General features: G+C 38.4%; 1 protein-coding gene across 1 annotated transcript in view; it reads left to right on the top strand.

The window, feature by feature from the left end:
* COL1A2 (collagen type I alpha 2 chain) overlaps window positions 1-12,035 on the top strand; it is a 39,749-nt gene extending 27,714 nt beyond the window's left edge. Inside the window, exons 32-50 of the mRNA XM_077787960.1 lie at window positions 115-168; window positions 705-758; window positions 864-917; window positions 1,019-1,126; window positions 2,088-2,141; window positions 2,233-2,286; window positions 3,226-3,387; window positions 4,110-4,217; window positions 4,645-4,752; window positions 5,700-5,753; window positions 5,855-5,962; window positions 6,149-6,202; window positions 6,537-6,644; window positions 7,308-7,361; window positions 7,489-7,596; window positions 8,009-8,255; window positions 8,666-8,859; window positions 10,285-10,527; window positions 11,114-12,035. Of these exons, the coding sequence (XP_077644086.1) occupies window positions 115-168; window positions 705-758; window positions 864-917; window positions 1,019-1,126; window positions 2,088-2,141; window positions 2,233-2,286; window positions 3,226-3,387; window positions 4,110-4,217; window positions 4,645-4,752; window positions 5,700-5,753; window positions 5,855-5,962; window positions 6,149-6,202; window positions 6,537-6,644; window positions 7,308-7,361; window positions 7,489-7,596; window positions 8,009-8,255; window positions 8,666-8,859; window positions 10,285-10,527; window positions 11,114-11,260 (2,073 nt within the window). The 3' untranslated portion in view covers window positions 11,261-12,035. The remainder of the gene's footprint in view (window positions 1-114; window positions 169-704; window positions 759-863; window positions 918-1,018; window positions 1,127-2,087; window positions 2,142-2,232; window positions 2,287-3,225; window positions 3,388-4,109; window positions 4,218-4,644; window positions 4,753-5,699; window positions 5,754-5,854; window positions 5,963-6,148; window positions 6,203-6,536; window positions 6,645-7,307; window positions 7,362-7,488; window positions 7,597-8,008; window positions 8,256-8,665; window positions 8,860-10,284; window positions 10,528-11,113) is intronic.
* The last annotated feature ends 662 nt before the right edge of the window (window positions 12,036-12,697 follow it).

Genomic DNA, 12,697 nt, shown 5'->3' with positions numbered 1-12,697 from the left:
AACATCTGAAAGAAAGTTACACACGTTTCTCTAAGGGGAAAGAGAAAGCTTATTTAAAGCAGTTGGTCCTGCTTACCTTTTGTTTGAAACAGTGTCCTGTCTCTCGGCCTGTAGGGTCTCCCTGGTGCTATTGGTGCTCCTGGCCCTGCTGGTGGTGCTGGTGATCGGGTAAGTCTACTCTTTGAATGAAAAATGCCTTGTTGATACAATTTACTCACACATGAATATTAAAGATGAGTTCCATAAAAACCAATTCCATCTTTCTAGTTTGCACCAATTCTTTAAGTATTTCAGATTCAGGAAGCAAAGGCTTTTCAGACTGTTCAGTGAAGCTTATCATAGGATCCCAAATATTTTTCTAAAAGGGTAGGAAAGGGGATGCACATCTGCATGGCAGTGGGTTATATCTGGAGATTATTCTGATTCAGCCTTGGGCTGAGGTTGAACTCCACAATCATACTGAGAGGAGATTCTGATACAATGATGAATAACTACATGTTAGCTCAGGCTGATATTTTATGCTGTCTGAGAATCATTAGATAATATTAATGCAGGGTCGATCAAAACCAGAAGCATTTTCAGTAGCATCCTCTGTACTGGAGATCCAAGGAGACTCACTATACATATCTGTACCACAGGAGCATTCCTGTTCTGGCTGAAGTTAGGCCCTTTCCCAGAGTCAAAATATTTTGTCTGTCTTTTAGGGAGAAGGAGGTCCTGCTGGTCCTGCTGGTCCTGCTGGTGCCCGTGGTATCCCTGTAAGTTGTAATTTCTACAATTATTGCTGTGTCAGAAACATGATGTTCAGAAAACTGCTCTTTTAAAGACTGTTCTAACCAGTCATCTCTTTGTCCTCACTCTAGGGTGAACGTGGTGAGCCTGGTCCTGTAGGTCCCAGTGGATTTGCTGGACCCCCTGTGAGTTTTGTTTGCACTTTCCTCATAATGATGTCATAACTTTCCTCTATTTCCTCTGCAAAGCTTTCAATTCCTCATTTTGTCTGTTTTTCTGCCCACAGGGTGCAGCTGGTCAGCCTGGTGCTAAAGGCGAGCGTGGGCCCAAAGGACCTAAGGGTGAAACTGGACCAACAGGTGCCATTGGCCCAATTGGTGCTTCTGGACCACCAGTAAGTGAATTGTGTCTTTGTGAAATGCATAATTCTCAACTGTGTCATGCAAGCAATACATTAGCCTGAAAGCCTTGAATTCTGAAAAGGTAATGAAAGAAAAAAACAAAACTTCAAGCTAGGTTGTGAGAAAAGTTACCATGCTGATTTTCACACATTATGTAAATTTTATCAATCTATTTATGTGGGCTCAGATCGTGAGTCTGGAACTGAAATGAAGAGAAAATAATAACTAATTTTCAACTTGCTCTGAAGATCAGCAAAATCACTCTATCTTGGACCATTCAGGGGGTGATTGTGGGTAAGTTCTGAGCTGAGGACATTGACCCTTTTCTCTCAAAGATGGGATGTGCTGTTACAGTCTGATTTTCCGACTCAGTCATCCAGAAGCATGTGTGCAAATTTGTCTGTGCACCCATTTGCACATAGGCTTCTCATGTGCTGGCATCTTTATAGCCCAAAGTTGTATTCTGCCTCACATGCATATTACTGGGGAACTGCTTGAAATTATGCAGAAAGTAGACCCGCATACTTAAAATACCACAGTGTTGCAGGATAGTGTGGCTTGGGTTATTTATTGTATGATTTTAATACCAATACCAGGCTCTTGCACTAAGTGGCTGTATTAGTCACACAGTGCAAACAGAGGATTTGATGATTTTGCCCTGTTTTCACATTTTGACTTCCAGATTTGTTTAGAAGCATGTAAAATTTGCAAGGAAATTAATCTGAATCATAAATGCCTTATGCAACTTTTCTCAGACCTTATGATACTGATTTAAAATGTGTGTGAGAATTGAATACCCTGCTGTCAGAATAGGCTGCATGGTTTTGGGCCCAGTCCTCCTGCTGGTGTAAAAATCACCCTTTGCTTTCACAATAGTGAGACTGAGCCCTTGTTTTAAATAGAGAGCATTATCTTTGCTTGATCCATCACTCTTTTTCAATCCTTCATACTTAGGGTCCCGCTGGTGCTGCTGGTCCTGCTGGCCCTCGTGGTGATGCTGGTCCTCCTGTAAGTCTTCAGGCTTTTAGTACTGACATTGTTGCTTTTCATGAAGTTATTGTTTCCTTAAAACCTACTTCATTTTCAAATCTGTTTTTAGGGCATGACTGGTTTCCCTGGTGCTGCTGGAAGAGTTGGTCCTCCTGGCCCTGCTGTGAGTAACTAATGAAGAAATGTAATGGGAGATAAGTTAGAAGCTGCCTTGCTTAGGGATAATCCTAACTTTTGTTTCATTGATGTGAATTGTAATTGCACTAGAATAACCTCAGATCCTTATAGAATTGGATGAGAAAAAAAACCAAATTGTTCAAACTCACGGAGTACAACTTATGCATTTAATTTGTGAGTTTTATCAAAACATCTATCAAGCATCCCTATGCTTCTTGCAGTACCCAACCATTTCCAAAAATCAGTCTTTATTTGCTTTTGTTCAAATCAATGGCTATGCAATTACTCATGATGGATTAGAATAAGAAGATCATGTCCAATCTGCAGAAGAGTATTAAGCTTATTGTATGTCTACATTTTCTAAAGTTCCTGCAGTTCTAGTCCCTAAGGAGGGACTAGTGAGGGCAAACTCATTCTGTTTTGGAATGTGAATCCTTTTTATTTTTCAGCAAGAAATTCTTATTTAGATTCACATTTGTAATCTTTTCTTTTCAAAGGTGTTTCCAACCTTTACCAAATGGTAAAAAACGTTCTTTTCTTAGTTACTCTAGATTTAAATAATTTTTAAATCCCATTATCCAAAGCAAATAATCCTGTTGAATTGGAAGATACTGGGGTTTTTTTCTCATGGATTTTATAGTTGCAATTAATGTCTCCAACAAGAGACATATCTATATTTCCCACCAAATTTTGCTACTTTAAGCTGTCCAGAGTTTAAAAAAAAATAAAAAAATAAAAAACAAAAAAGCAGTCAAATAATTCTACTGCTTCTAGCTCTCCACTGCTAACAAAGCAATAGAAGTTGCTGCTTTGGAGTAGCTGATGACCTGCTTATTGCAAGGGGCTATTTTTTCACATGGACTTAAAATGAAATTTTATACTCAGGTCTATATTGTAATGGTATCATATTCATACTCAATCCTAGGGCATCACTGGTCCCCCTGGTCCTCCTGGCCCAGCTGGCAAAGATGGTCCTCGAGGTCTTCGTGGTGATGTTGGACCAGTTGGCCGCACTGGTGAACAAGGTATTGCTGGCCCACCTGGTTTTGCTGGTGAGAAAGGTCCATCTGGAGAAGCTGGTGCTGCTGTAAGTTACTGAGTATCACATCTCATTAAATATGTTTCTCTTCATGTGAATGTTATGGCTTCTGAGATACTTTTGATGTTTGTGAAAGGCTTTTCAACTTTATCCACAAATTTAGCAAAGCCTTTAAGTAGAAGTTCCACTGAGACACAAGAAATTGTTCATAGATATGCTTGGCAAACATACTATAAAAAGTGAGCCTGATCCCTGGATCAGGGTTTTGTTTCTCTTTTTCTCTTGTGGCAAGTTGTATCTTTCTCTAACTACAGAAGAAACTGATATTTAGTTTGAGAAAAGGAAGCACATCTTCTACTCTGAAATTAATTCTCATGGATAGAAAAACAAGGAACCTGTGAATGTCCATTTAGAACAATCTCAATTCATAGCTGCATCAGAAACTCTGATTTGTGGGGATCACAAGGTTAAAGTTGTCTGCCCACACGTTGATGTAGAATTATGCAAATAAACTAATTACTTTTGAGTATCTTTAAGCTTTCACATCCAGAATTATTGGCTTTTTTAAAAAGTCATACATGTTTCTGTCTTACTGAAGTAAGCACTTGTGTGAAATACCACAATTGTTACTCAACAAAAAAATTATAGAAATTTCTTCTGTGATCCGCAAAAATTATAACCGAGAATTCAGTTTTCAATATCATTGTCTGATGTGTATGTTACATTTATTTTTGTCTATTAATATAAATATTATTCTCTTCATGTCATAGGGTCCTCCTGGTACCCCAGGTCCTCAGGGTATTCTTGGTGCTCCTGGTATCCTTGGTCTGCCAGGCTCTCGGGGAGAACGTGGTCTTCCAGGCATCTCTGGAGCAACAGTGAGTATATAATTAGTTAACTGCTTTAAACAGATAACATGTAATTAAAAAGAAAAAAAGCCACACACAGTTGAAGTCCTGGTCAGGGTTATGCTGTTTCCATTGCTGTTGGAAACAGAGGATATGGACCTACCAGACATAGATCAGTGGAAGAAGTTATGGCTTGTTGCAGACAAACCAGAACTATCTGCAGGTGAGCAAATTTCTGAATGTCAGAAATATCAGAAATGTTAAGGTTTCTAGTAGTAACATTTAGAATGAATGTAACATTTGATATAGATAGGTATGTTTCTTGTGTCCTGATTCTTTTTTCCTTCCCAAACTCATTGCAGAGAAATGTTTCTCTTAGATAAAGGCTAGAAGTTCTGAAAGACTGGTTTGTGTTGTATTATAATGTCACATTTTGTTACAACTGTTCCTGTATTAGGGTGAACCTGGTCCCCTGGGTGTTTCTGGTCCTCCTGGTGCTCGTGGTCCCTCTGGTCCTGTGGGTTCTCCTGGTCCAAATGGTGCTCCTGGTGAAGCTGGACGTGATGTAAGCTGGTTTTTTATCCTCTTCAGGTTGCTTTTTCTTTATTCTGATCCAAATACAAATACTTGGAAAAAGTGGATGGAACTGGAGGCTGTCTACTAGCAAACTTGTGCAATGTCTTCAGAGAAAATTATATCAGGATTTTATAGATATGGATTCCTATGCCCAACTAGGTAACAGACATTTTAAAGCACAAGTTATGTCTGAAATACATCCTGAAATCACTCTCAGAATCTTTTCACTTTTTACTTACATGCCAAGCAAGATGGAGTGGGCAACATACATATCTTTCATAAAAGTATAAAAATTGCAGCCTTATCAGGGAAGCTTATTTGATAAACTGAAGCATAGTTAATATGTTGTTAATACAAATCTTGCAGAGACTTTGCAGAATTTCAAAGAGAACAGAGAATAGTAATTCAAAAATCCTGAATTTTGTTTCACTGGAATTTTCTGAAGGAAAATGGTTTTTTTTTTTGGACACAGCCTAAGTGCTGAAGTGAAATTAATATTCACAAAGGAAACCATTTAACCTTATGAAGTACCACAGCAAAGTAATTTAGTTGTGGTTATTCTTTAGGTTCTTTTCCCTCCACTGGCATTTTCATCTAAAAAGAAAATCTCAGTTTTAAAAGAGTGCAAGCTAGTGAAGAGCACTATTGTCTTTGCCTTTTCATTTAGAGAAATGTTGCAAAGCCCAGTAATTTTTTTCTTTACTGAAATTTAAAACCTAAAGTATTTGAAGACCATTTTAGTTTTCTCAGAACATTAGAATATTTAAGGCATTTGAGAATGGCATGTATAAGGAAGAGGTTTTTTTCTCTTTAAGATTTATACTATCCTACCTCAATATCTTCTTATTCTCACTGTAAGCAATTAGTCTGAGACACAGTTCTGTGTGAGATGAAAGGTGATGGAATTTAGTAAATTTTTTTGTGGTATTTTAATAGGGCAATCCTGGAAATGATGGTCCTCCAGGCCGTGATGGTGCACCTGGTTTTAAGGTAACTTGTTTCTTTTATTTCATTGTCATGGAAGAAATATTCCAATATGTGTAAGTCAGTAATAATACAATGTATCTCCTGTTGCATTCCTTTGTTCCCAGGGTGAGCGTGGTGCTCCTGGTAGTCCTGGTCCCAGTGGTGCTCTGGGTGCTCCTGGTCCTCATGGCCAAGTTGGTCCTTCTGGAAAGCCTGGAAACCGTGGTGAACCTGTAAGTTGATGAGACTTTCTAGATTAAGGTCTAAGAGGACTAAGACTTGTCTATCAGATATACGAAGTACATCCCACTGCTGCAATGTATAGATAATTACTTCACTTTCTCCAGAGATGTGTTGAGCATGGAACCCTCATTAGAACAATATACAGCAGTGACATGTATTCTCTATTCTTGTTTCAGGGCCCTGCTGGTGCTGTTGGTCCTGCTGGTGCTTTTGGTCCAAGAGGTCTTGCTGTAAGTCTGACTTTTAAATACATTACCACATTGACGCAAGAAGAGAAAACATGCTTTATCAATAAGGGATCATAACTGTGATAAAAAGGCCCAAAAAGTAATGCTTAAGGACCTGAAAATATTTAGGAACTTAGAATCTCAGTTAGCATTCTCTTCTGTGGAATCAGTCCTGAAGCTTTTGGGATTGTTGGGATTGGCCCTCTTCCTGAGTGTGTTAAGGGGATGTCCATTATATACATTGGGATAATAATATTTACACTTAAGTTTTGCTTTGACAGGAGTATGCTCTTGAAGCTTTCTAATTTATTCCCTTGACACCTATATCCCTTCCTAGGGCCCACAAGGTGCACGTGGTGAGAAAGGTCTACCTGGTGATAAGGGACCTAGAGGTCTGCCTGGCTTGAAGGGGCACAATGGATTGCAGGGTCTTCCTGGTCTTGCTGTAAGTAAATGATTTTCAGGGTTTTGAATATAAAGAGAAAAAAAAAAATAAGGTCTTACCAGCAAATTACGTATGCACAATACAATATGTTAATACCACTTACTCCACTCTGCAGCACCTTTCAAATGAAGAGTCACAGTCTCTTTAACATTCAACATTTTTTGTACAAAATGAGAGATTCTGGTATTGGTATTGGAACTGTGACTACCATTAGTTCCCTTGAAGCTTAATTCCATTTGGCTAACAAAGAATTAAAAAAATCTTCTACTTTTGTTTTAGTATTATTTCTTATTTTGGCCAGAAAGTGTAAAACTTCTAACTTAGAAAAGCTGAAGTAATGTGTGGATTTTCTTCCCTTTAAATTTGGGTATCAACATTAGGAATTCTGACTTTTCTTTTAAATACTTTCTGATCTTCTCTGAAGATTGTATAGGTTATCCTCTTAAATTGTATAGGTTATCCTCTTAAATATATTTTGATGCCTTCTCTCCTCTCTTCCCAAAACAAACATTTTATACCCTAACTCCACTAATAAATGTCATTAGCCCTAGATTCCCATTATCTGAACCCAAATGCACATTATGTACATTTCCCTCTTGAATCAAGCAAATACAAACATGTTCCACTGCTCGTTTTTTGATGACTGTGTATCTTTCCCAATAGGGCCAGCATGGTGATCAAGGTCCCCCTGGTAACATTGGCCCTGCTGGCCCAAGGGTGAGTTACAGGATATATTCAAATAACTCTCATTCTCTTTGTGCAATATAAATGTATGCTCCCATCCATATGAATCCCTATTTGTAGCATTTTTAGGGTCATTTAAACTGTTCAAATTTCCATTTAGGGTCCACCTGGTCCTTCTGGTCCTCCAGGTAAAGATGGTCGCAATGGTCTCCCTGGACCTATTGGCCCTGCTGGTGTGCGTGGCTCTCATGGTAGCCAAGGTCCTGCTGTGAGTATAACCTTTTTTTTGTTGTTGTTGATTTAACACATTTATGTTATACTATAAGCATAGTAATTCCATCACTTCAGGATCCTAGAAGTTTAATAATGCATATGGTTTAATTTCTTAAAAAATATATTTAATATTAGGGAAATGTTTAATAGACATGAACTAAAAGGTTTTCTTTGCTCCTTATGGCCAGAGTGCAAATGCACAAAGGAGATGTGGTAGTCCTGCACTGTGCACCTTCCATTGCTTCAACCCACAGCAGTCACCACAGGGCAAGTCCATGTGTGCTGCCTCCAATTGGAGCTGAGAGTGCCAGCAGTTAACCAGGAGTATGCATGTGTGGAAGCATTTCATTAAAAGCACCATATCTCTAACAGAATGCTTTTTGTCTTCTGCTTTTGAAAAACTTCAGGGTCCTCCTGGTCCTCCTGGTCCCCCTGGTCCCCCTGGTCCCAATGGTGGTGGATATGAAGTTGGTTTTGATGCAGAATACTACCGAGCTGATCAGCCTTCTCTCAGACCCAAGGATTATGAAGTTGATGCCACTCTGAAAACACTGAACAACCAAATTGAGACCCTGCTGACCCCAGAAGGCTCCAAAAAGAACCCAGCTCGCACCTGCCGTGACCTCAGACTTAGCCACCCAGAATGGAGCAGCGGTATGTTAATGCCAGATGTTTGTCCTTTCTGTCTCAGGGAGCACTTCCAGGGCATTAGCTTTCTTCAAAGAAAGGTATCCTTGGCCATGTGGCAAAAATACTAAATGACCAATGAAGTTTTTTCTGCCCCCACTGAAAATACAGTTACATCATTAAAAGCTCTTTGTTGATATTGTTGCACATTATTGCAATAATTTTCCAAAATAATACAAAAATATTTAACCCTTGCTTTTAAATACAGTTTCTTATACATTAACAATCCAAAATATCTGTATCCCGCTTATCAGCTTACTATTGCACCTAGCTGTGATATTTATGGCCTGAGTTCCCATATCAGACAAGTGAATATGAACTGCATGCAAAGTTTATGTTTAGTGAACCATGATTCACATTTCTTCCCTCAACGGCAGGGTTCTACTGGATTGACCCCAACCAAGGCTGCACCGCAGATGCCATTAGAGTATACTGTGACTTTTCCAATGGTGAGACTTGCATCTATGCCAACCCTGATAATATTCCTGCTAAGAACTGGTATATCAACAAGAATCCCAAGGACAAGAAGCAGCATATATGGTTTGGTGAAACTATCAATGGTGGCAGCCAGGTAAGTGATATATGGCAGGGTGATTGTTTCCTACAGCATTGTCTGAAGAGTTTTCAATTCACTGACTCGCAGAAGCAAGAAGATAAATTAAAGAAAAACATCAATGTTTTTAATTGATATTTTTTACATAAAACGCATATAATGCCATTTCTGGAAAGATATTTATATTACACATCACATTCTGAATGCATGCCACCATAACATTCAGAATTGTTGGTGTAAGTAAAAAAAAGAACTACTACTTGCACATTAGATACTGTCCCAGCAAATTGCAAATATATCACTTTTGTACAGCTAAGGAGCTTAATTCTTAAATGAAATTGAGTTGATATTGTGATGAAGTGTCTAAGATGAGATTTAATCACATTGGATCAGAGCAGTCTAGGGTCCTGTTTCTTAGAGTCAAAAAGTAAATGCTGTAAAAAGAATATAAGAGTGAAGAAAACATCTGTACTATCCACAAACACTATTAAATTTAAAAAATTTCAAAATTCTATCAAAAAAGGTTTCACAGTTTTATTGAGACAGGCATTGTTTGTGTGTAGCTGTGGGAACAGTAGATTGTCTTCCTTGAACTTTACCTGATATTGTCTCTGAATTCATATTGACTGTTAACACCATACCTTGGAACAGAACTCTACAGTTCAACTACATCCACTCATGTCTGGTTGTCAGTCTACCTCCTCCTACTTTTATTTCATATTCTTTAGCTCTGGAGTGGCAATAAAAAAGTGACTGCAGACTTCAAATTCTTTTTTATAAAGTTCCTAGCTGTCATGGTTTAAGCTCAGATAGAAATTAGGTACCACTGCCACTTGCTCAACTCCTCTCTCTTCCCCGCAATCCACTGTAGTAGAAGGGGGCAGAGAATCAAAGTAAAACTGGCATGTTGAGATAAAAACAGTTTAATATTTGAAAATAAAATATAGTAACAATGGCAAATAATAATAAAAAGGAAAGCAATACATGATGCAAAATGTCATTGCTAACCACCTGATGACTGAACCCCCTGTTTCCTGAACTCAGACTGGCTGCCCTTTTAGGTTACTTCATCCCAGTTTACATACTGGGCACTATTTTTATGGTGTTAAATATGCCTTTGATCAGCCCAGGTCACCTGTCTCAACTATGCTCCCTCCTAGTTTCTTTTGCCCACTTCCTCACTGGCAGAGCATGAGACACCAAAAAACAAAAAATAAGACCTTGACTTAGGATAATCACAACTTAGCAAAATCCAAAACATCAGTGTGTTTTCAACACCATTCTCATTCCAAATCCAAAACACAGCACTGTATCAGCAACTGAGAAGAAATTAACTCCACCCTAGCTGAAACCAGGACACTAGAGCAGCTATCACACATTTTCATTACAAACATCCTCCTTTCCCCCACAATACAACTGACTGGGTTTCTCTCTGTTTTTCAGTTTGAATACAATAGTGAAGGAGTGACCTCAAAGGATATGGCCACCCAGCTTGCCTTTATGCGTCTGCTGGCCAACCATGCCTCCCAGAACATCACCTACCACTGCAAGAACAGCATTGCCTACATGGATGCAGAAACTGGCAACCTTAAGAAGGCTGTTGTGCTGCAGGGATCCAACGACGTTGAGCTACGAGCTGAAGGCAACAGCAGATTCACTTTCAGTGTTCTCGAGGATGGCTGCTCTGTAAGTAACAGAGAAACCACGGGTGTGGTGACTGCCCAGGCATAAGCATGTGATTAGGGATAGAGTTGTGCTTTAATTCAGAATTAGATTATTGGTCAAACCAGCAAAATTTTGCTTGGTGAAGATATGTAGCGTACAAACCCAACCATGGCAGATCCTTAACAAGTGATAAGGAAGAGGTTACAAAAAAAATCCTACCTTGTACTATACATGTGGCCAAAAAAAGAGTTTTCAGAGGGACCAGATACAAATTCTATGTAAACAGAAGATTGATTAGCAAAAAATGCACATGCTATAGAAGGGGCAGGATCTTTAAGTCCTGAAAGAATCAGGCAGGGTTCTCTTCGGATCTAACATCAGTGTGAAAAATATAGTAGCTTGCATACAGCATCCCATTGGACTACAGAAGATTCAAGTAAATATTTTCTCTATATTGGAGATAGCAATAGTTGGATGTAGATCTCTGATTTGCAAACAATACAAGCAAAATTAATATGAAATTATTTCAGAAATTATCCATTCAGGTGAAACAATTCTTAATACTGTGAGCAGTGCAATAACAACTGCAATGAATCTTCTCTTACAGAGAAAGAACAACGAATGGGGCAAAACAATCATTGAATACAGAACAAATAAGCCATCCCGCTTGCCCATCCTTGACATTGCACCTTTGGATATTGGCGGCGCTGACCAAGAATTCGGTTTGGACATTGGCCCAGTCTGTTTTAAATGAATGAACTAAAATTAACTTAAAGCCTCTCCCAAATTATTCTCTTGTCATTTCTTTTCATAATGAAAGCTGACTCCTTCCATTTCTCCTGTTCATCTACTTGCTTAAACTCTGGGCCAAAGAGAAGGAGAAGAATTGATTGGAGCATTGTGCAATGAAATTTAATACAGCCCCAAATGGACTTGGAAGTCTTTCAAGATAACACCTTGTTTTGGGAAATGTCAACCTTTGTAAAGAAAAAAAAAAAAAAACCAAATAAAAAGTCATGAAAGTTTGCACCACTTGTGGCCTTTGAATATCTTCCACAGAGGAAGTTTAAATCCATGACTTCCAAAGGTTTAAACTACCTCATACACTAAATCAAGAGTGATCCACATCTTTTGTAGGAACTTCTCCATATGATCTGAGGTACTTTCAATTCCACTCAAAATACAGTGGTGCTGTTTGCATAATTACAGAGTATCTTTCCAATACTTGAACTTTGATGGTGCTAGTGGCATTTAAAGTATTGCTTCTCTGTTTCTTTGAAGTCTGTCTTAAAACTTAGGATGTCCTGTCTCACCCACAGCTTAAGCATGTGGATAATTTTTCTTCCTCTTTGTCTTCTTCCTCCAAAATCAGGTGTTCCCATTTTCAAATTTCATTTCAATCTTCTACTATGGGTAAAAAAAAAGGTCATCATTTCTCAAAAAAGAAAGAAAATGTATTTTGTATATGTGAGATGTTTAAATAAATTGTGAAAAAATGAAATAAAGCATGTCCAGTGTTCCAAAATAAACTATTTAATTATTTGCTTAGATGCATTGGAGATTCTCACACCAAGATTTTAGCACGATGCTATAAAACATTTTGTTAAAGCCTCAAAAGGTTGCCTACAACTCCCTTAAGGGTGTGATTGTCTACTTGACTCTTCATTTCAACACTAACTTCTGAGAAGTTCTCAAGAAACTCACTCAGTAACTCTGTGCATCAAAGTATGAGAAGTTCAGCAGCAGAAATAATTTCATCCTTCTTTCCAACTACCAAGTAGGATTAATGACTGCAAGAAGGATCATCATCTCACTTAAAGGTGGAAGGAAAATGAAGTTTCTCTCTTTCACTTGAGGACAGAAAGCACCTGACTGTTAATAGAGCTGTGCTGGCTGATGCTGTGCTGTAATCAGCAGAATCATGCCTATGCACTTTAGAAAGGATGTGCAGAAGTCTATGCCAAGAATCTCAAATTTAGTTTTTTTGTGAGGAAGGTCAGTGTTAGGCTCTTACAGTTTGTTCAGTTGTGTATGAGACACAGAACCATATGCTTTTACTAATCTTAATAATTACTTTCACACAAACCACCACATGAAGCATCTGAGACCATTTAGAAGACTGCTGAAAATCCTAAATGAACTGCAATTCCAACAGCCATGCTTTTGTAGTTGGGAAGGAGTTTGAGAGAAC

This window comes from Lonchura striata, chromosome 1 (genome assembly GCF_046129695.1).
Source record: "Lonchura striata isolate bLonStr1 chromosome 1, bLonStr1.mat, whole genome shotgun sequence".
Lineage (NCBI taxonomy): Eukaryota > Metazoa > Chordata > Aves > Passeriformes > Estrildidae > Lonchura > Lonchura striata.
Note: the sequence above shows the minus strand (reverse complement) of the source record. Positions and strands in the feature narration are given on the sequence as shown.